Below are 23,569 nucleotides of genomic sequence, written 5' to 3'. Positions count from 1 at the left end.
TTTGGTAAGCGAATACGCAAAGCAACAGTAGAGAGCAGATTCCTACAACTGTCTGATGCATAGAGAGGGACGTCCTGCATTTTGTCCATGAACGGCAGACGTCGCCACGGGGTTGATTTCCCGAACTAAGTACTGCGCCGTTGGCCGCGGGGAGCTGCTCGCGCTCCGGGCCTCTCCTCCGTGACAGGTACGAGACCTCCAGCCGTGGCCCAGGTCGTCGCTGCTGGAGCGAGCGCCCGAGCTGTGTGAGCCCCACCCCGAGTCACAGGAGGATCCCTCTGACGGGATGTCCTCGCACAGCATGATGACCCGGTTGTCCACATCTCTGACAGATCCGGCGCCGCCGCCAGAGAAGCCCAGGCTTCTCTTCCTCTGCTTAGACTTCTTCCTACCGAGCATCTCAAAATCTGCCAGATGCTCCTTGTCCAGTGGCAAAGCTTAATCTTCAGTTATTGGCGCAACCAGTCAGACAAACAGATCTTTTGATGGATTGATGGCAGCATGTTAATCCATTCTGTGCATCATCTTAGGTGTCCATCACCGTGTGAAGATCCTGTTAATCCCTCTGCAGTGCAGCTGAGGTGAAGAAGCCTCCTAGTGGCGCGGCCGAGCTACTGCCTCCAAAGTTTGTCTTTAAAATGAGGACTAAATTCAACCGCAGCTTTGTAAATTTGATTCGTAAAGCTCCACACTCCCACATGAAACCTGGACGCTCTGCAATTCTCTGTTTGAAGGCACATTCTGCACCAGGGCACCCTGAATGCCGAGGAACGACGCCACGCCACAGTTTTAATGTAGCACACACAGAGAGCTACAGTACCGCCCCGAACACCACACCCCTGGTACTCATGAAAGGCAGCGTTCAATCCAGCCCCAGGTGACTCAAAAGAAAATTTATAGAAGGGGGAGCAAAAAAACTAAACACAAAACGTTGCAGGTACACGCTCAGGTTTCAAGAAACTTGCCCCTACAGGCATCTCTTTCTTTCAATTCTTAATAGCTCCAAAACACCGCGCTGAGCATTTCATTTTGTCTCATCTAATACCGCTTTTGTCCAGTTTGCTCTCCTGAATCATCGATAGAGAAAAAACAGCCAATAATACATTGTATCAACAAATCTTCCTGAGAAACAGATGCACATTCGTTTCCCAGGAGGCTGCCACACAAAACAATCCTGAATAACTAATTCTACGAGCGCAACTTTGGGGGGGGGGGGGGGGGGGGGGGAATTTAGCTTATTTAGTTTTATATCACAACATATAATAAACATAAATAAAACATAAATAAACATATAATATCACATTTCTGAATTAACGCACACTTCAGTTTGAGCAATTGCATAAAGGTTACACGATGGTTATCGTGTCTGAAATGATTGGAGGTGCAGTAATCTGACTGAGGGTAGACTTCAACTACAGAGCAGGTTCAAACGGGCAAAAGAAAATGTGATTTGACATTTGAAAGCACGCCACGGTCCGACTCCTGCTCCTCTGCACTCCATATGCAATAACACGTACGGATGGTGATGATGAGTTACGACAGGCAGGCGTCAACATGACTGGTGTGATCTTAAACAGCGGTGATGAATCCCTGCATCATGGGGACATTAGTGATACATCAGTATTCTGTGTGTTTCTGTGGAACGGGACGTGCACCGGTTTTCTGCGCTCCACCACAGGATTCTTCTACACTTGGACACACAAATTGTTGAAATTTGTGTGTCCAAATTTCAACAAATTGGACACACTCACTAGTGTTTGTGTATGACGGCGTTGAAGAGCTTGCCGTCCCGCCAGCTGGTGGTGAAGTTGTTGCAGTGGATGCCCTGGTAGCCGTCGATCATCCTCTGAGACCAGAGCAGCAGCTTCTCCTTGGCCGTCATGTCTTCTGACTGGCCGTTCACCTGGATGTCGGAGATCTGAGGCGGTACATGAGGGACAGAGCGTCAACAGAGAGAGAGGGTGGGGACGGACAACTTGTTGTACGTATACTGAAGGAATGTGGAGCAAAATTAGTCCATTAGTGGAAACCAAAAGATGCCATTTAAAGTGAATCACTTGACACCAAAGGGTTCATTATCAAGACATAGTCTCAAGAGTATTCATGACCTTTATCATTCCTCTGATTTGATTTTCCAGAGTTGAAGTGTCTATTAGCGTATTAGATATCGGCAGAATTCAAGTGTCATTGCTTCTGACACGGCTCGTAGGATGCAGCAGGATTCACCGTCTCGGAAAAAAACGCCACCGTGGTCGTGGCATCCGGAAAACATTAGGGGGAATTGGGAACAGGAAGGATGAGTCACAGGCATCTGGTTTTCCATTTCGTGCGCGCGCATTGGTGAATGTGTACTTGTGTCTCCTGCTTGGCCCTCTCTCCTTCTTCCTTCCCCCAGTGGATTCCCGCCTGGCAGCCCCTTGGCATGCACAGGGAAAGCGGCGGAGGAACTGGGTGTATGGGACAGAGCGTGTGGCGACTGACACACACTCGTCCCCCTTGAGCCATATGGAGTTTATTTCCCTTATCTACACAAGATATCCTGATTTATTTGCGTACATCCAGTGTTTCATTTTGAGAGCATGACTTCTTAATTTCATGCATTTTGCTTCATACCCCAAGCTCTGTCTAACATATACTGTCGCTGCATCGTGAGATCAATTTTGGGTAATCAGATTGTGGGGTTTAACACTACGTTACACGAGCAGAGGGAAATTGTACAGTACACTCACCCGTGGATCTCTCTGACTCACCAGCAACCACAACCCAGCTATCCCTCCCTCCCTCCCTCCCTCCCTCCCTCCATCTACCGGGAACAATGGCACCTTCACCACAACACGCACACACCGTTCTTTCTTTTATTTATCATGCGGATCTTTTTGCAAACTGAACCTGTATCATCTGATATTAGTGGGTGCGGCCCCGGGACTATATGGCTCATACTAAGCAATTTTTGCCCTGCACATCTTGGTGTTCCTCACTCGGCCTGACTCACCCGCCAATGTGGAGGGGGTGGGGGTTCTACCTTTATTCCAGAGCGTGATCTTTCATTTTGAGAGCATTAGCTCTTCATTTCACTTTCAGATTTCATAATGCTTCTCCCTGCCCTGCCCTTCACTCCCAAACAGATGCCTATTTTTGCTCCGCTCCTGTTCAAAGCTGTTTGTCTGCTGTCTGAGTTCGAGTCCGCCTCCTCGAGCTCAGGCTGCTCTCAAAAACGACAGGAAACAAACTCAAGAGTGAGTCACACTCACACGCCCTCGATTGTGTTCAATTTTGTTTATACTGACTGCTACCAGTCCATACTTGACTCCGGTGTTAGTGAGTTACGACAGCTTTAAACACACACTTGGGATACGAGTAAGAACGATCAACTTTTGATTAGAAAAATGTTTTGTCTTTGTAAGAGGAAATTTCGAAGAGCAGAATCCATTGTGATTGCACCGAGGAGATGAGAAACGTCAGCCGACAGGCGCAGGTCCCAGAGACAGAGGTAGAGAGCGATAATGTAATGGAACACAACACTGACAGAACTGGAGACCTGGAAGTGGAGGATGATGGTCCATATTAACCCCAGCGTCAGCTTGGGGTTCCCGTCTGCTATGTCATCGTTCCTGATGTTGACCAGCTTGACCTGGGGGAAGTAAGAGTCGTATCATGTTCCGTGATTACAGCGTCGCATGAATGCACAGATTCCAAAGGCTTTCAAGGGTTGAAGGTATCATTTCACAAAGTCGTACCTGCCGGTGTCTGAGGAAGTCCAGTGCTATCTGTACATTCTGCAGTTTGTGGAATCGCATGCGGCCTTTCTCTCTGGGCTGTGGAGGACGGAGAGGAGATGAAAAGCTTTTAGTTAAACTTTAAAAACTAGACTGTCATAGACGATGGTTTAAGTGTAATCATGATGGTTTCAGGTGGGAGGCATCCAACAGAAACGGAAAAAAAAGAATTAGAAGGAAAACACATGGAAAGACATTTAGACATTTTACAGACACCCCCCCCCCAAAAAAAATAAATAAAAAAATACATATTTTTAATTATTTTCAACTAAGAATTAATTCCAGACAAAAGAGAATAGGATGTGTAGAACAAACCCCTGAACATGGCTTAACATTATTTAGGTGATCTGATGACGATGATAAGATAACACTAGCTGCGTAATGCTATATATATATATATATATATATATATATAGGCCGACTAGTCAGTGTCTGAACTTTTTTAATTTCCAATTTTGTTATCAGCCCCAAAATAAATGTTTCAAAAGCAAAATGCTAAACAAATTAAAACTTGTGCCAAAAGTGTGATTAAACAGCAAAATAAAACCTGAGTTGCCATCAAGCTTTGGTTGCCGTGCAGAGCCAAAGCGCGGGTGAATCATGAAAAATATATATTTATTTTTTTTTTGAAAGGAAGCCTGCTTTAAGTTACAAACCCACTCACCAACCGAACGCTCCTGACCACGTCCCTCTCCCTCGGCTATGCCCCGGCAAGAGCGGGAGCAAAGAGAGGGGGCGGAGATCAGCACACAAAGACGAAGGTTAAAAGGGAGGAAACGAGGGGACGAAGAGTAGAAAAAGGAGAAGCGTAGGTCAGAAAGGAGTACAGTGCACAATCGCACACACAGGCCAAAGTGAGGTTAATGAGTTAAGGCTATGGAGGCATTCAGAAGATGAGCTGAGCTGGAGCTGATGGACAGAGAGAGAGAGAGAGAGAGAGAGAGAGAGAGAGAGAGAGAGAGAGAGAGAGAGAGAGAGAGAGAGAGAGAGAGAGAGAGAGAGATGAAATACAGCAGCAGAGAAGCTTCTGTGCACATCTGAACCGAGGGTGTAAATACAGCCTCCAGCCACCGGCTTTGAAATGACTCGGGTGTGTAAGTCCTGAGGTTTTAGTTCGAGTCCAAAGGATGAGTGAGAAGTCACGTTTGAATAAGAAAACAGAAAAAAAGACAGAGTGAATGAGAATGCAGACTAGAGGACCGGCATCAATCAACAGGCCTTTTTTTTCTTTTTTGGCAAAGTTCAGCTGCGATCAGTACCAATGTGTGACCGCTGAGAATTGCATTCCAGGTCCACTTCGGGTGAGTGCACAATCGTGGAAGAGGTCAGGACTAGCGGCGGCGATACTCACCAGTGTTTCCCCAGAGAGGACCTCCAACAGAGAGATCAGGTTGTGTCCATCCCGGAGGTCTTCGTACAGGTCTGTCACGTGACGCTGCGCCTGCCGGGGGGGGGGGGGGGACAGGAACAGAGGAGGTGTCACAAAGAGATTCAAGATGGGATCGTGTTAGTTCACAATCTAAACTCGAGCACTGATAAGATTTAGACGCCGTCGAGGACTCATAGCTCTTTGGCTTTTGTACTAAAACCCCATTGCAACAGCACGCCGCGCAGTTTGACGCTTGCGATCTACGAGCCGGCTAAATTACAGGTCTGTACTTCAGGATCTTCCATTGCAACTGGCAGTTGAAAGAGGTACTCTCTCCTGGTTTTTCTAAATCTGTTACCTAGCTGGGTTATAGAGGTTTTTTTATCAGTGCTCAGGTGTTCTCTCCACCAGTACAACTCTACCCAGGTCAAGAATGCATAGCCGCGAGCAAGCCAAGCCCGACTCCTTCTCCGGATGCCAAAGGGGAGCTGTCATCCCTGACAGGTGATAAATGGGACCATGAATTAAAAAAAAAGAAAAAAAGAAAACAGATCAGCAAAGCAGCAGGTAACAAAGGTGAATGTGAAATACTGCTGAAAGCACAGACATATTTTATCTGTAAGGTGATTTAAAAATAAAAATAAAATAAGATTCGCTGTTCGGTTTGTGGTTGTAACCAGGCAGTGAATCGAGGGAATGTGCTGTGAAACTGGATAGGGGGTCGAAAGTCGGAGAGCAAAAAAAAAAACAAGGGAGGGATGGCAGGGGGACCGTTTCCAAGCAACCCAGACAGTGACCAGTGCAGCTGCTGCTCGAACATGCTGGTACCTACCTCTGCCCGCCGGTGCTGGGTGAAGGCGGATGACGGACGCGTGGATGAGAGCGGACGGACGAGTAAATGGAGAAAATGGAAAGAATGGAAGAGGAGGATTAGAGCGAGTAATGGACGAACATGGAATGAGGGTGAAATGGAAACATTTGGACGATTCAACGATGAGCGTTGTAGCATATGAGACAGAGGGATGACACACTGAGGAAGTTACATGGCTGAAGTGAGTGTTTGGCCACGTGGAGGAGAAAGGGGAGGCCTCGGGCCTCAAATGGAATGAAGGGCTGATTCACGCTGCAAGTTTCAACAGTGGCGTATATTTATGTTGGCAAGAATTTCAACACAGGTTACCCAACCTTCTTTGACGTGCTCCTCCCTGTGCCTGCAGAGTGAACGGCTGAACGCAGCCAAGGGGTAACCAACACTGTGACCACCAGGGTTCACTGTCGACACACGGAGAGGCCTCCTGCTGTATGGTAAACGGCCCGCTGTGGAGTACGCATCATATAGGACGATCCAACAGTTAGAGAGGCGTCTGTCTGTTTGAGCTGCACACAATGCCGTCATCTTCTTTCAGGCGATCGATCGATTGATTGTAAAGATTCATATGATTTTTTTACTCTGTATCTAACTGCATCTAGTCGTCTATTGCCTCAGTGTGAACTCTCTTATCACTATGCACTGGAAAGGGTGTTGCACACGAGAGGTGGGTGTTAAAAGTACAAATTGCTCCCTTCACAGTCAAAAGAGGCTGCTCTGTAAACTTTTCCAAGGTGAAAACAGTTAGCGCACAATCGCTGACAGACCCTCATCCACGGCCCCTTAGTGCCGTCTGGGAAACACAAAAACGCTTAACATACCTCGGGGCTTACGCAGTGTTTACGACATCCTGCGTCGACTACACTCCGGAAGGTGATCCTTTGATTGATGGCTGTGTACAGTATAATCTGAGATCAGTTTGCAACCACCGTAGTGTTTAATCCAGTCCACTGTAGTTTGTGAGAACAGGTAATGTTCAACAAGCTCGTCCAACTTTCCACTTCTGCAGGACAAAAAGATTTACTGAGCAGGGAAACCACTCACGTCTGCCCCTTGTCAAGCCAACTATTAAACCATTAAACCATTAAACCAGTTAAACATCAAGTTTAACCTCAGGGTAGGACTCTTGAAAGTCAGGCCCAGATTTAACACTTTCTCTGCCAAACACGTGCGCTATTTAAAAAAAAGAAAGTTGCATTATTATTCTGGGATTATTATTATTTGGGATTAATCAATAATTAAAAAAAAAAAATACAAACAACACGCAGCAGGGATGTTTCAACTTTTACCAAATTAATTGAAGGTGTAGTCTGACTATCTGCAAAAAGAATTAACTGAAACAAAATGACATCAGATCAAAAAGGAAAAAAAATCTGACTGTGACAACTTCACATTGCAGGATTCTCTTTTGGTAATAGAGTCATTTAAAAGTTAACAAAAAAAAAAAAAAAAAGAAGAAATATCCAGCACAGGCTGGGCTTGTGAAAGTGCGAGGTTCTAGTTTCTAGTTTCCTTGCATGACTTTAAAATGGAATATATATTTAAAAAAAAACCCTCCCTGCATCAACGCATGCCTTTCAGTTTGAGCCCGGCGTGAAACGCATGTAGCCGCCCAAGCCCAGGAGTCTGTGCAGCACATGTGCTACCGTCAGCCTTTCACCGCCACGGGCCCTGGGCCGAGACCAGGACTTGTCTCTTTGGAGGGAGCTGAGTGAGTCCAGATGTCCCACGACTCACCCTCCACAATTCACAATGAACACTTGAGGTGAACGACGGGGGAGCAACTCGTACATCGGCAGTCCGAATATGGCGGAGCTGCACATTCATGGGTAGGAAAACAACTCTTTGTACTTATTTTCTTCCGTCTTGTTCCATTTGTAGGAGAGGGAGGGAGGAAAAATATGAATGGCCTCTGTGTGTGTGTGTGTGGAGTGAACGTACAAATAATGTGGAAGCACTTAGTTGTCATGAGGCTGTAAATGTGTTGTTGCCCAGAGAATTGGCACGACTATTTTTACCGCTCAGTGGGAGCGGCGCATTGTGTTGCGGAGGTCATTTTTCACCCCTAATGAGGAGCTCCTGAGTGAGGAGGACGGCCTGTTTGCCCCCGGCCTCACGCTGACCTGCCTACCTCCTCGGACGCGTGACGCATCGGAGGCCTTTTCGGGGCCTTCGTCGGAGAATAAAGTGCGAGCGGACGAGCGCTGACGGACGGTTTCGCACAGTCGCCGCGCCGACGACAGGCCGGACCCCTGGTGAAGGGGCCACACAACCAAGAGTGAAACAATAGCTGACTGGCTAATGTATGTTTATGTGAGTGGGGGAGGGGGGGCGGGGACGGCGGGGGTGTTGGTAATAAATTCTGTAGAGAGGCTTACAATGCACAGGTGAGGGATGGATTACATTTTAGAGAATGGCGGCCCGTCTCTGAAAACACTCTGGAAAGTAAAGTGGCATTCTGGAACGCTGCGGTCATACACTTTTGTTGTCGCAGCTTGCACGCATCAAATCAAAGTTGTACTGTGTGTACACGCAGGTCTACTAAGTCCTAAATCGACATATCATACTCCACGATCATTGTTTTCATAGCTATTCATAGAATTCATTAATTGAACATTCAAGAGCACATCAAAATTCTTGCCAACTCAAACATCATCAAGCCGCACTTTTTGCAAGCGTAATTACTGCATCAGAGTTGTCATGTTTGGTTAAAAAGTCAATTCTGTGGTTAAAAACTTATAGGTGGAGCTCCGTAATCCAGAACATGACATTGAGGGCGTGTACGGACAGGAAGGGGAGCCTCAATGTGCGGTAAGACGGAATGAAGGACGGGTCCTTACCTTTATCAAGTGCTTGTTCACCCATTTCGTGAAGGTCTTTTTCTGCACCCGATCTCGTTCATCTGCAAGACAGAGAGAATCGCATCTGTCAGAGACGAATGGGGGGTGAGAATCACAGATGACTTTTGTACATTTAGGAAATAAAAAAAAAACGTGCTATATACAGCAATTTTAGCTGCGGGTGGAAAAACAACAGCGTTTGATTGATGTACAGTTCTCCTGGGGGCAAACAGCGCGGTTCAAAGTTGCATTCACTTTATATGATAGCAGCAGACGAAAGAGGAAACTCCCCAAGATACCAGACTTGTTTGAATTTCTGTAGGACATGCATAAATTCATCACCGGGTGGAAAAACACCTCTTGACTGTGCACGCCTGCATCTGAGTCAGACTGCATCAAAGTCCGCTGCCGGCAGATGCACCCCCCCCCCCCCATCGTCTTGGGCAAACAAAGCATTGGTAAAGGTGCTCTAACACCACCGTCACCTGCGGCTCTTGGACAGAAGACTTAAAGGATTCCACGGTGAGGAGGGCAACATGTACAGTAGTGTGTCAAAACACGGCAAACGCACCATCGCCACGAGACGTGGCATAACTATTAGAGAGTGCAATTTTGGTCCGACAAGAAACAACAAGATCTCGGCGAGGGACACACCTACTGAGACAACAAACCCGCATGCCTGCTGTGATGTGTCCCTGTTGGAGTTCAAGGCAAACCCCCCCCCCCCTCGAAAAAAAGCAGGAGGTGAGTCACTGCCACATTCATCACAGACGCAGTGGAGGGATGTGTGTGTTTCTGTGAACTGATCCAACCGATGTAAAGGTTGCGGTCTGCTGCGCATGTCTTAATTTGCGTCTCTCCGCTGACTCGCACAGCATATTCACGGTGAACTAGAAAAAAGAACCATAGACACAAACACAAAGGCCTCTGTCTTATCAGCTCCGGGGGGAATGATCTAACTATCCATCACGTGTGGTGACACACCTGGCAACGAAAAGCAAAGGGCAGGGATTCAACGTGAACGTGAAATAGGCGCCCAGCGGCTACAGCCAGGAGGGAGTCAGCAACAACTTCTGCAAATGTGTTATGGAACCACGTTTCCATGGAGACCTCATATAGACACCGAAACACCTTTGACCCTCCTCATTTATCATTTAAACCGATGGGGATGGAGCCTCACTACTATGTGACCTTTGTGGTTCCATTTTCCCGTCGAGGGGGCACAGAGTGGAAGGGCGACGACTGACACACACACACACACACACACACCGACACACACACACGCACACACCGACACACCCACACACACACACACGCGCACACACACCGACACACCCACACACACACACACACACAGACACACACACACACACACACACCGACACACAGAGCAACAACACCGGGATGTTGCACAAACTCCGCTGCACACTGAGGCAGTTTTCCCATGGGAGCTGCACCTTGACCTGTGAGTTTGCGCATTCTCGCGTTCACACCGTATTACTCAACAGTAATGCAACTCTTGGTTGCTCTTCGTAGGCCAAGGGTGTGCGTGCGGTTATAGGGCCCGCATGAACTTCGGTGATCAAATGTCACCCGGACACAAAGCTCTCTCAGTGAGGTGTGGTGTTTATGGTCCAGAACCGCACGGGAGGAGTCGCGTGTAGTGGAAAGTACTGTAAGTACGTGCGGTTACTTAAGCATAACTTTATGGTACTTTAATTTTTAGCCATTTCATACTTCCAGAGGGAATGCTTTGTGTTTTTTTTAACTTTCATTTATTTGACAGCTGTAGTTAGAGACAAAGATCCAGACATTTTACAAACAAAAATGTCAAACACATAAAATGTGATGCAATGTTATAGAATAATCCAACAGACTAGTTCATTTTGCAATATTATAATGCTAGAAATATCTATACGTAATTATGATCTAATAATGCAATGAATGATAACACCTTTGACCATAATGGCATTTTTACTTTTGGTGCATCTATTTTTTTTGGTTAATGCAGGATGGAATGTTTCTACTCTAACTTGATACAGGTTAAAATGTCATCAGTTTGAGAAAAAAGAGGAACCATCTGAAGTTGTGTCCTAGTTACAACTTGTGTGTAGCCACTGTGACTCATTCGCCCTCAAAACAAACGCATGATGCAACACAACAAAAACTTGTGAATGGACTTTACTGCCCCAATATAACATGAGGAAGCTGCTGATGCATTAGGGGGGAGAAAAGGGGGAGTGTCCAACACTGGACACTTCACTTCACTCAGAAAAACCACGTCTGTCATTTTCAATATAATGTTAGTTTGCTGCAGATTACGTTGCACAATTTAAAATTGCCTATGTCAAGGAAGACAACACTCAGACAGATGAGCCTCATACAACACGCCGACCAATAAAACCTCAACAAAAACTTCCTCAGACTCTTGCAGACAAACGCGTACAAGCTGAACATTGTCCAGTGCTTAAAATTACATTAAATGCTTCCCGGAAGAACACTTCATTCTCGCCCAGCGGCTTCTCTCTGTCACACTCTCACACTCACACACACACTCACACACACACACACACACACACACACACACACACACACACACACACACACACACACACACACACACACACACACACACACACACACACACACACACACACACACACACACACACACACACACACACACACACACACACACACACACACACACACACACACAGCTTCTGAAGGCAACACACTTCCTCTCTAACTGTTGAACAAAGAGATCGTGATTGCAATTAAGCTATTTCCCATTAACTGCCACCATACTGGTACCTTTCCGGCCGTCCGTAGCCTTCAGCATCCCCTGGTAATAACCTTCGTCTGATGAGGGCAGCCTCTCTCTGCCCATGCTGTCAGAGGAGAAATTCCTGTACCTCTGCTGCGGAGAAGTCATTGTCGCCGTCTGGTCAGCGCACAGATTAATAAATCCTGATGATAAAGTAGTATCCTCTGCAGGGTTTTTTTTCTCCCAGCCCTTTAATGGGAACTTCTGTTTTTCTCGCGTCTATCTGTCCCTTCTGGCCCTCGGTCCGTCCCAGAGTTATGCGTTCCTGTGGCTACAACTCAGCACGTCACAGACCTATGATTTCCCCCCTCTTTCTCTCCTCTCAAACTCTTCACTGCCTCATTGGGTTTCGGCTCTGCCCTTCTTTTTCTTTTTTTTTCCCCCCCTCTATCCCTTTCGTGGCAAATGGTGCCTGTGGGCTACGGAGTCTGGGCCCGTCCTTGTGTGTGCGTGTGTGATGTGCGAGTGTGTGTGTTTAGTGGCGCTGGTGTGCGGAGGACACGGTGGGCAGGGCTCCGAACACACCCCTTCCTCCAGCAGTCCGAGGTGAGGTAGAAGGCGGGGAGGGGTGAGGTGTGGTAACTTGCATGCGATCACCTAATCGCTTCATTTGCGCAAGACAACAGCTGAGTCACTAGGGATAGTAGTAAAAAAAAAAAAAAAAGATTCATAAAGAATAGCGCCGATAACTTCCTATGATTAATGCTGAATAAATTGCATTTGAATAAATAATTTACAATAAACACCCAGCTTTGACATAAAAAAAAGTCACTCATTACTTGTTAATCATTACTTGTTCACAGCATTCCTCAGACATTTCACATAAAGAATTACTAAGTGACCAGAAAAGGGGAACGGACGGGGGATGAGACAGTTCTGGGAAGGGCGGCTTTGGTGTGGCCCCACCCAGAACACCATGAGCTTGTGCAAGTAGAGACTGACAATTTTTTTAATACATTTGTTAATTCCTTCGAAGCAAATGCGCTTTTTCCCCCTTTCCTAAAAAATGAAGAAAAGGTTGCACTTTATTTCTCACGTCTTAGAAAACGTACCGTCTGGCTCGGGTGGGTCTTGTCTCTTTAAGTCCTGATGATGTTTGACTTCATGCAGCCAAAACCTTTTTTTAGCCACAGAAAACCATTGTTTCTCAGCCTAACTACACATTTCCTGCTGTGTGGTATTTAAATAACCCCCCCCCCCCCCCAAGGAAAAAAGGAAAAAAAGACGCCATCACTTCCTGTAAACCAGAGGATTTTGCCAGGAAGGTAGAGACAGAAAGTATTCAAGGGTTAGAATTAAAATGACTTTCAAGATTTATTGCTTTTGCTTCTCTGGAAAATCTTAAGCACACTCAAAGATGCACTCAGTCATTGAGTCCAAATGACAATTTTTTTTAGTAAATGTTAAAAGCGACCCTACGCGTTCAACAGAAGCACAGAGAGATAATTACCTTTTTAAAAAAAAATGTACATGTAGTGATGTTGCATAAAGGTAGCATGAGGGACAAAGTGTCACGCAGTTAGTAAGGTGACTCAGTAATGACAGTCACTCAGCATTACATCCGCACAGGTCACGGTGGCCACTGGTCACAGCAGAAGAAACGAGGCCGTCGTGGCATCGAGTCCCGAGTGTATTGAACTGGTGAACGGGGCTTTTGGATGCTCACGAATGCTACCGTTCTTTTGCGAGAGGCAAAGGCATATTTCACTCGTCGCTCCGTAACGGTCCCCCATATGGCTCGGACGTCCCGACAGCTAAGCCGGAGGGCAGGTTGTGTCCTCCTACCTCTGCTGCACCCTGCCCCTCTAGCCTGGAGGTGGCTTTACAGTATGTAAGCCATTCCCCCCCCCACCCTGACTGACATCACTTCATCAGGCTTCTAAATCCACTTTCTTTCTTCCAGAGTGCAGGGTTTTGCAAAACGACCTGTACGAACATGAAGGTACATAATTTGTCGGTGTAAGTGTGTCTCTGTGCGCGCGCGTGTGTGTTGATTCATTCGAGCCACGTTAGCAAATTTGGAGACACACCTATCTGGTTCCGTACAGTGTCTCGGCAAGCAAAGGAATTAAGGAGTGGTATGTGGGACGGCAATTAAAAAAGGAAAAGGAATCTTACAGATTAAAAAAGTGTACCGTTTTAAAATGCTGTCTTATACCGTCTGGAAAGACAGTAGTAGTAATATGACTTTGAGAGTAAAAGGCAAATTAGGGAGTCATCTCCTAATAGAATGGAATAGAATAGAAGCCTTTTATTGTCATTGCACATGTAAAAATTGTACAACGCAATTTTTAAAACTTTTCCCACTGGTGCATTTGCATAGCAACCATATGTTATGGTTTATGTAATTATATAAATAGAAGTTTATAACTAAAATGTCTCTGTTGACTGAGAATACTAGTGCAGATAGAATGTAGAATAGAATACAATGAAAAAGAACATGTATGGCTTCCCGGGCTATCTGAGATGCAGAGGCAAGAGGAGATGGCAGCGGAGCACTCTGACATTCGGGGGCAGTGGAACATTGACCGGCCGCCACGGTGCCTGCGCTGAATTTCTAAACCTCATGGGAAACACTACGGCAGGAAACCCCAAATGGGACGCAGAAAGTGTGGAACATCTTAGTCATGAGATCTTTCCCCCTCCGAGAAGGAGGAGGCATATCATTAAGGTCTCAACATGCTTATTACTCCGCTGCCTCATCTGGCTTCATCAAAACCAGATGGAACGCGTTGGGCTTTTCACAAGAGCCGAGAGCGCGAGGTGAAGGAAGTATTTTCTCTCTCAAATGACAAGTTTGAAGCATTGTTTTTGGGTGGAAGTGACAGGGATAATGGGTGTCTTCTTCCTTCTTCCAGATATCCCATGTACATGTAATACTCTGTGTGCACAGTACACTCACCGGCGTGGTGCGTGAATTCTGACAGGGTGGTGTTGTCCCAAATCAAGCACGGCCCTCACTCACTCACAACATGTGACTGCATTTGTCGCGCCGCCAAAAAACATCTACTGGCTGCTTTGCTCACTTGACTTGACGAATGAACGTTTCACTTCCTCGTGCGTGCCCAGTATCGTTTATGTATATGTATATGTATATGTATATATATATGTGTGTATATATATATATATATATATGTATATATATATATATATAGGTCTTGGAAATGATGGCGGCATTGGCGCCAATGACGTTGGCAGATCATTCCTTTTTTTCCGCCCCTAGCACTCTTCAGACTTCAAAACGTCATCGCCGGCTGCAAATTTTGAAAATATGCCCTGGTGGTCCCTCCCCTTCAACTACGCAGCCAAGATGGCCGCTGTTGAGAGTGAGAACTGAGTCCACCATCTGGATCATTACACTGCACTGCATGTCGCCATACTTCAGTCAGTGTGAACACAATTATCCACCCGAAATAGTTTGGAAGTGCACGCATGGAGACGCTGCATCTGGATTTGAGCTACATTAACCATTTAGCTTCACAACCACCTGTCTACATGTTGGACATAGTCAGAGGACGTTTGTGTTCAGTTGGTCAGAACATCAAGCGTTTTTGTAAACCCTGGTTATCCACGCTCCCCACTAACCCCATTTGTCCGGTGCAGCATTTTTTTCTTGGCAACGTCGGTCCATTCGTAAACCCTGCTCAACACCGATTGGATGAAATTTTGGTACAAACATTCATGTCCCCCTAGAGGATCGATCCTGCTGGGGTTTTTGTTCCTCGTCAGCATTTTTTTGTCCTCAAGTGTCAACAGGTCAACTATTAGACTGAATCAGAAATATGCATTAGCCATTCATGTTCTCCTTATTTTGACTTTGGTGATCTAAAGTTCCCTTTTTAGCGCCATCGTCTGGTGAATAGGCGTATGGCAAAAAATAATGGTGTTCCCATCAACCTTGGCTTAAGCGCTAATCGGCATGTTCACGGACCTTAGTTTTTTGCATGTTAGAATGCTAACATGCAAAAACTAAGGTGGGTGAATTAATGCAGTATACCTGCTGAACATTAGTGTTTCTGCATTGTCCACTGCGAGCATGTTAGCATCCTGAGGTTCGCATTCATCTCCGACCAATCCTGTGCCTTAAAGGTCGCCTCGCAAGAGCCACCAGCACGGCTGCAGGATCCAAGTGGCGTTGCCAAAGAACAAAATGTCATTGTGAAAACGGTTTGGTGTATTTGTAGTAAACAAAAATCTGCCAACTGACATCATAGGTTAGTTCAGTCTCACACCTGTGGTTTTGAAAACCACATTTTCAGTTTCACGATTTGCATTAGAAAGAAATTCATTTTGATACGTAAGCCTGTGATTTCCAGGCCATTTCACATTCATCTGCTCTTTCTCATAGATCTGGCAGAAACAAAAGCATTTAACTTTGACTTCATCATCTACTATGAATTTGTTAATACGTAAAAAACTGCAAATACATAATCCGAAACTATTGCATAAATGCCTCTAATGGATAGCGACAATTGCAGCCATCGAGGGCTCCAACAACCTCCATTTAAGGATTAGTGGGGACTCCACGCTAAGCACACAAATTAGACGGACAAAAGAATCCTAAGAATGTGTCATTATGGTTTTTGAAAGTGCTCAACTGAGCAGCAGAGCAAACACCCGGGTTTGGACAGCGGGAGGACAGAGGACGCCGCTCATTGTAGAGGATGAAAGGCTGCAGAAAGGATTTGCTCTCCCGGATTAGGTTCCCCTCAGTTCTCCATCTTCGACTCTCGTTCTTCTTTTTCGTTCCTCTCTTAAAACCCACAGCTCTTGATCAACCGAGGTTTTACTGCCATATCTGGCAGCCGCCACCGCCGCCGCCACGCCCCGCAGGAGAAAGGAATGTTGACTAAACTAGGAGCAGCCCCAAACACACCCAAAGATTATCACCTGAGTTGTTCTGTGAACAGTAGGAGGAGGAGGAGGAGGGAGGAGAGGAAGAGCGGCAGGGGAAAGGTAGCTGCGGATCGCCTTTCTGCGGCTGCGTTGCACACAAAGATAGTTCAGCGCAACCAATGACATGTAGAGAGACCAGAGAGAGAGAGAGAGTTGGCAGCATGACTGTCCTTTTGAAGTTTGGTATTCATAAAGATCAACAGGAGCATCGCCCTGAGCTCTGATCATCACTACATGATTCAAACGGTCTGGCATGTGGCACATTCAACCATTTTAAGCCTCGGTTTTAATGTGACCTGAATACACAGGAGGATACACTGTAACCGAGCCTATGTTATTTAATACATATATGTATTTTATTTTTTTATTTTTTATTTAATACAACTGTGTTAAATTAGCTGTTAAGTTTATTATAATAAACCAGGTGAAGTGTGTTGTTTTTCTAATCCTGTTCTGTACACGGAACACTAAACAAGCAAGACTTCTAATTTGAAGTTTTGGATACTATTTTAATTTGGATTATTTACTTCCATGGTAATGGACCTAAATGTTAATAAGACAAGAGCTGCAACAGTTTAATCGACTACTAAATTAATCGCCAACTATTTTGATAATCGATTAATTGGTTCAGGATTCCCTGATTTCAGCTTCTTAAATGTGAATATTTTCTGGTTTCCTCGCTTCTCTATGACAGTAAACTGAATATCTTTGGTGTGTGGACAAAAGAAAACATCATCTTGAGGTTTGGCAAACATATCATGACATTTTATGCACCAATCAACTAATCGATAGATCGAGAAAATAATCGACAGATTAAATCGATTATGAAATGAACCTTAAGTTGCAGCCCTAAATAAGACTTCAATCTAGTTTGGATTTACATACGAGTGATATACTGGTTAAAAACAAACTCATCCAGCTGACACAGAGGAGTTCCTTCACGTCCATTCTAATCACAGGGCTGTTTGTCGGAGCGTCGCCACGACGCACTGACCAGCGACCATCCACGCGGCTCTCGGGCCCGGACAGGCGACTTTAGAGGAAGTCGTCCAAATTGGATCCAACGATCGAAGCGGCGAGCCCGATTTAACTCCGACCCGACACGCCCGCGGCAGCTCAGTTTCAATATAGCTCGTGGAAAAGGCCCACATAGCCCCGTGGAAAGGGCCCACATCTGGGGATTCATCGTGTCCGTTGGCCGACGGATCATGTGGTGATTTCTAATGGGACAGGCTGTCGGTGCGAGGGGGGAGGAGCCGAGGAAGGCTGAAGTCTGACTGGCACAGCGGACGACGTGTGCACCGGCGTGTGGCTCCCTCTGCAGGCGAGAGCGGCGAAACGCGCCACGTGAGCCGAGGTGCTGAAGGGGGAAAGTGCGGAGAGACAGTTTGCGATTCAAAAAGACTGTTTGAAAATAGAACCGGGGCTGTTTTTCAGCGCGGTCTACTAAACGAGGTGCCGAAATTAAAGTCAGTCAGAAATGAAAGCGGTAATTTGAGACCATATAGCACTGTGTTTTTAATTATCATCCTAAAAATGGACCTCTCAGAGCTATAAATCTTGGGATGTGATTATAACCACTGACGTTTCCCCTGCCCTGTTTCCTACACTTCACACTGAACTCCTCTTTATCTTCAGCTCTTATTGTATCCCCTTTTTCTTCTTGTCAGCCGGAGACTACTTTTACCACCCACTCGCTTTGTCCGACCCACGGTTCAAAAGCCGAAGATATTCAGTCGACATTTATAAAAGACAAAGAAAAGGTGCAAATACACAGAAATTGAAAAAGGAAACGTGTGACCATTTTGGTTGAAAACTGAAAGATGGATTTTCTTTGGATCAACTAATCGATTAACTGACTAAATATACTGAAGATTTCAGCTCTGAACAAAGTATTAGGGGATTAAACAGCAATGAAGAAGAGCAGAGTGGATATTTATAATGCAGTGTACCATTGCTTGAAATAAAAACTACGCACTACACTCCAAAAATAAATATTTAGTCTTCATCACAAAGCGTAGATCACGTAGTTAAGCTTCCTCATTTCTTATGTCCCTTGTGATCTATTAATCCATTATTATGTGGTGTTTCCATATGCTGCCTCAGCCCTGGCAGTTTCCAAACACCCGTGTAAATGTGGAAAAAAAGGGGGAACCTGAGAGACGTTCCCATGGCGGCGGTCACAAACATACGGCACCATGTGCCGCAGTGGCTGACTCTTACTCATTGGTATTTTTAGAAGCAGGAGGCGAAGGAGTCTCCGATGACTGACCGATTTGACGCGGAGAGGAAAACCCTGTCCTCCGCCCACCACGCTCCACTATTCCTCTACACTGAGGGCAAAGCGGTCAGAAGCACTTCGACCACTAGATGGCGCCAGAGCGCAGACCGCGCCCGACTGCTTCCCACGTGGATTCTGCAGCGGTGATGCCGTGCGGATACGAAAAATCAAAACCAATAAATAAAAAAGTATTTACTGTGGGGAAACAATTATTTAAAATTATTATTTGATCAAAAAACAGCTCTATAGGTATGTTATGAAATCTGACATGATTTGACGAATGGATATAACAGGATTATTACAATGACTGACAATGAAGATCTGCCCATAAATAATTAAAACAAATTACATTGAACATTAAAAACAAAATACTATGGCCGCTTGAATACATCCTTGGTCGATGGAAAATCCTCCCCAGACAAGGGTAAACTATATTTACACTATTAATCTGCATAAAATAGGGGCATAGTTATTCTTTTCTAAATACATTATTACTGATAAAAAGAGAGTTAAAGAGTGTTGTATATGCAGTAGATTAATAACTGTGATATTCATGTCTAGTTTGATATCATATCTTATTCGCAGCCAACATAGAACCTTTTCTTAGATAAAACCCGACACTATCAGAGTGCTGCTTTTAAAGCTGTGAATAGAGATAATGGCGACCACTTCACATCTACTGTAGTTACTCATTTACAACAAGACAATACTGCGAGGTTTGTATACAGCCTCATACACACTGAACAGTGAGTCCACCAACCGAGATCTCAGAGCAAATCAGAAGGACTGCATTTCTCTGTCATTCGACATCATGTTCAGGCAGAGTTCCCATGGTGCCTCCTCCCGTCATGATACAGGTGGGCCAAGGTACCTGCGCACGGTCGTAATGTTTGCATTGCGTGAAAAAGTCGTTCCCCCCTTATTCACTGGGGGGATTTATTGCAGCAGCAGCAGGAGGAGCCGCGGGCAAATCTCTGTTCATCTCTTTGCATCGCAAAAATGTCCCAAGCGGTCTGTAATTAAAGAGGCTGCGAGATGCACAGCTGTCATTTATACCTATTCTTACCTGAGTGTAAAAGTGAGATTCATTATATAAAGTAATTTAAACCATCGCACTTAATGCAGAAAGTACATTACAATATCTTTTATCATTGAAATGAAATGTAAAATATCACAATAAAATATATTGGAATCAAAATTAGGATTGAAGTTTTGAAAATATATTAGTACATTATAATTATAGCTGCAACAGTCAATCGATTAATCGATTAGCAATCGACTACTAAATCAATCGCCAACTATTTTGATAATCAATTAATCGGTTCAAGTAGTTTTATGAAAAAAAAAGTCAAAATTCTCTGATTTCAACTTCTTAAATGTGAATATTTTCTGGTTTCTTTGCTCCTCGATGACAGTAAACTGAATATATTTGTGTGTGGACAAAACAAAACATCATCTTGGAGTTTTGGGAAACACAATCAACATTTTATGGACCAAACAACTGACTGATGAATCGAGAAAATAATCGACAGATTATTCGATTATGAAAATCATCGTTAGTTGCAGCCCTAATTATAATGACATATAAACAGATATAGATATAGAAAAAATAGCAGCAGCATGTTATTGAGTGAAGCAACTCTGTAAATGGATATTGTAAAAGAAATTTAGGATTTTCACTGGGTTATTATAAAGCACACTACGAAATAACCTTCAATCTCTCTGCGCATGACTCTGGTTGTAGCCACCACGTGATTTCACCGTGCTGAGAAACACCACAGACCAATCACTGCACTACACCGTAACTCGTCGCCAACACAGCCCACAGGTCCGGTCGCTCCGCTCACCTGCACAACACATCTTACTGTACAGGTGTCTGAGCCTGTCTCCATACCAGCTCGCCTCGTGCGGGCGATTCCTTCGCTCCGGGTCCCACAAGTCAGCCATTGCGGTTCTAGTAGAGACCCCGCACACAACAAGACCCTCCCCCGGTAGTCGTCCGTTTCACAGACGCACAGAGCCAGCTGGTGTAGGGAGAGACTTTAAAAAAAGAAACAGGAACCACTTTCTGAGAGATGAAAAGCCAGGGTAGTTTGCCCTGCCCCGCTCAATCATGGACAAAACCAAAGACAACAGACTGGTAATTCAACATAATTCCCATTCATCTGTCATCTTTGCTCATTGTTCGTCCTTTAATTTGTTTGCGGTGCAAGTGTCAGGTTGCATATTAGATCCACACAAGAGGAACATCAATGGTCATTCATTTTGAACTAGACGGTTATTTTTATTATCTCGTGTCAGGTCAACGACTGACTGGACGTCCAGTGACAAGTTTGACTACTGCACTGCCCCAAAGTCCCCTATTTATCAGTGTCTGACATTTGCCCAGACTAGTCAGTGTTTATATTTTAGTTTGTGCACATACAAAGCATTAAATAGTAAAAGGTGTTTGACAGCCTGAGGGTGTGAACACAGTTCCTGAAGCAACACAGATGAGTTTCTTATGATATTATATAGATTCCTTTTTTAACTGTGCTCAGAACCTCCCATTCTCTTCAGCTGCAACACTTGCTGAAGGATTGATATGTTCAGACAGAATAAGAAACACAAATAATAAACCCTGACAGTGTGAAGATTACAGTGTTAATGATCATATGTCTCACACTTCAGCTCACTCACACACACACACACACACACACACACACACACACACACACACACACACACACACACACACACACACACACACACACACACACACACACACACACACACACACACACACACACACACACACACACACACACACACACACACACACACACACACACACACACACACACACACGCACACACACACACGCACACACACGCACACACACGCACACACACACAGTAGGGGTGTGATAATTTAGGACGGGGCACAGCTGAGCTGTTCCTATAGGTCACATTTAAAAAAGGGAAAGTGACCTAAATATGCTGCGTTCTCTCCTTACAGGACACCGACCTCTGACCCAGTCGCACGGGAAGCTCTCTGATGTCTCACCTGCTGCCGCTGCCTGGCCATGATCACTCACACAGAAGCTTTTTTTTTTTTTTTTTTTTTTTTTTTTTTTTAATCGACCTGATCGGTGTCATTTTAAAGTAAACATTTAACAAGCAGGTATTTCTGTATTTTCATTAATTTATTTCTTATTAAAAGTTTATGTTGAATTTCAATCTCTGAATGAAAACAAAGCTTAAAAACAACAACTGCGCGCTGCTAAAATTGTGTTACCTTTCCGAGTCACACTAACGACACTAACGAGAGGGTGGACTCATACGGTCCAGAAGAAACTGTGACGTGAAAAATGAGTCAAGAAACATATCACTATGAGAACGTGTTTTGTTCTGTACAGTCCATGAGCGTACACAACTGCAAACAAAGGCCGCAGACATTGACGCGTGTAGGTAACCTGCCGATGTCACTGTTTACTATAAATCAGTAATGGAGGTCAGGTATAAATAAACTCCCGGCAACGGGACCGGATGTGTTTCCATGGTCCCGGTCCTGTTCCGTATACAAAATCAGCTCTGAATGAATAGCCTGTACATGTGCTCCACGTGGATTCATGTCACTTTGTTCACTATTCCCAGAAAACATAATCCAAAAGGCATGTTGGGTTTCTCTGAGGCACAAGTTCTCTGTTTATGTTATGACTCATGCCTACTGGTTCAGCAGTGGCAGTCACAGCCGTTCAGGCAATCTAGCCTGCTACATACACTCATGGAAAAAATACACATGCACACACACAAACACACACACACAAACACACACACACACACACACACACACACACTGGTGTACAGTAAGTAGAAGCTGGAGTGGGATTCTGGCTGTGGCCGTTTCCAGGAAGAATGCTGGCTTTTCCAGAATCCATGCCAAAGGCACCGCCACAACAACCCGACCACACCGCGGCGGCTCAAACTGCCCTGCGAGGGTCTGACATCCATCTCTAAAAAGGAGCATTTGCTCGGCAGCATGTGCGATTAAAACGACACTCGTGGCCGTAGCATGTCAAACAGGATGTTGCACTATGTATCAGCACTGCTCAAAATGCCTCGACAGACTCTCGGCTCGCAGTGTCAAGCTTTTTTTTTTAGCTAAAGCCTCCACCTGTTTAACCTCCTGGGCCTGAGAACAGCCGGGAGATTTCTTTACCGACCAATTATGCGAAAGCAAAGTTCGACTCCCCATTAACCTGGGAAAAACCCTGAGATAGAGCATTCATCCCTTGACATGAACCTACAGTTTAATTAGCTGTTGCTGTTGCTGTGACAACTGAAGTGTAAATTTCAGCATCAGAAAATATGTCCCGCTATACCTTGCGAGGCCCCCTGGGGTTGACCTGCCAACTCGGGCAGTCGGAGAAAGGGAAAACAAACACAGATGAAAGGTCAGAGTTCAGCGGGAGAATGCCGACCGATGCGCCTCGTGTGCGACGCGCGGCATTCGCGGTCTGACTCAGCCACGCCCCCCTTTCCCCCGTGACCTTTCGGATGACCCCGCTGCCACGAGGGGTCGGAAGAGAACGTGAACTTCCGTGTTTCCACCTCTGCACGCACGAGCTGACGCCGATGGAGTCCCGGCGGTGCGGTATCTCACCTCTCAGTGCGGTGATAAGTGCGGATAGAGGACGGAGCCTGTCGCCGTGCAGAGCGGACGCCAGCGGAC

General features: G+C 45.4%; 1 protein-coding gene across 29 annotated transcripts in view; it reads right to left on the bottom strand.

The window, feature by feature from the left end:
• LOC118310757 (plectin-like) overlaps positions 1-23,569 on the bottom strand; it is a 122,178-nt gene that overhangs the window by 27,023 nt on the left and 71,586 nt on the right. For 12 of the 29 annotated variants that reach the window (XM_047333448.1, XM_047333446.1, XM_047333458.1 and 9 more), the window contains 6 exons: positions 8,854-8,915; positions 5,978-5,992; positions 5,128-5,217; positions 3,738-3,815; positions 3,527-3,631; positions 1,752-1,918 (listed from right to left, as the gene is read on the bottom strand). In XM_047333448.1, the coding sequence (XP_047189404.1) occupies positions 1,752-1,918; positions 3,527-3,631; positions 3,738-3,815; positions 5,128-5,217; positions 5,978-5,992; positions 8,854-8,915 (517 nt within the window). Of the gene's footprint in view, positions 1-1,751; positions 1,919-3,526; positions 3,632-3,737; positions 3,816-5,127; positions 5,218-5,977; positions 5,993-8,853; positions 8,916-11,666; positions 12,143-23,569 lie in introns of those variants that run through there. The other 17 variants (XM_047333451.1, XM_047333463.1, XM_047333471.1 and 14 more) reach the window with 6 other exon arrangements.

The sequence above is a fragment of the Scophthalmus maximus genome, chromosome 1, assembly GCF_022379125.1.
Source record: "Scophthalmus maximus strain ysfricsl-2021 chromosome 1, ASM2237912v1, whole genome shotgun sequence".
In the NCBI taxonomy this organism is placed as follows: Eukaryota; Metazoa; Chordata; class Actinopteri; order Pleuronectiformes; family Scophthalmidae; genus Scophthalmus; species Scophthalmus maximus.
This window is presented reverse-complemented; position numbering and strand designations above follow the sequence as displayed.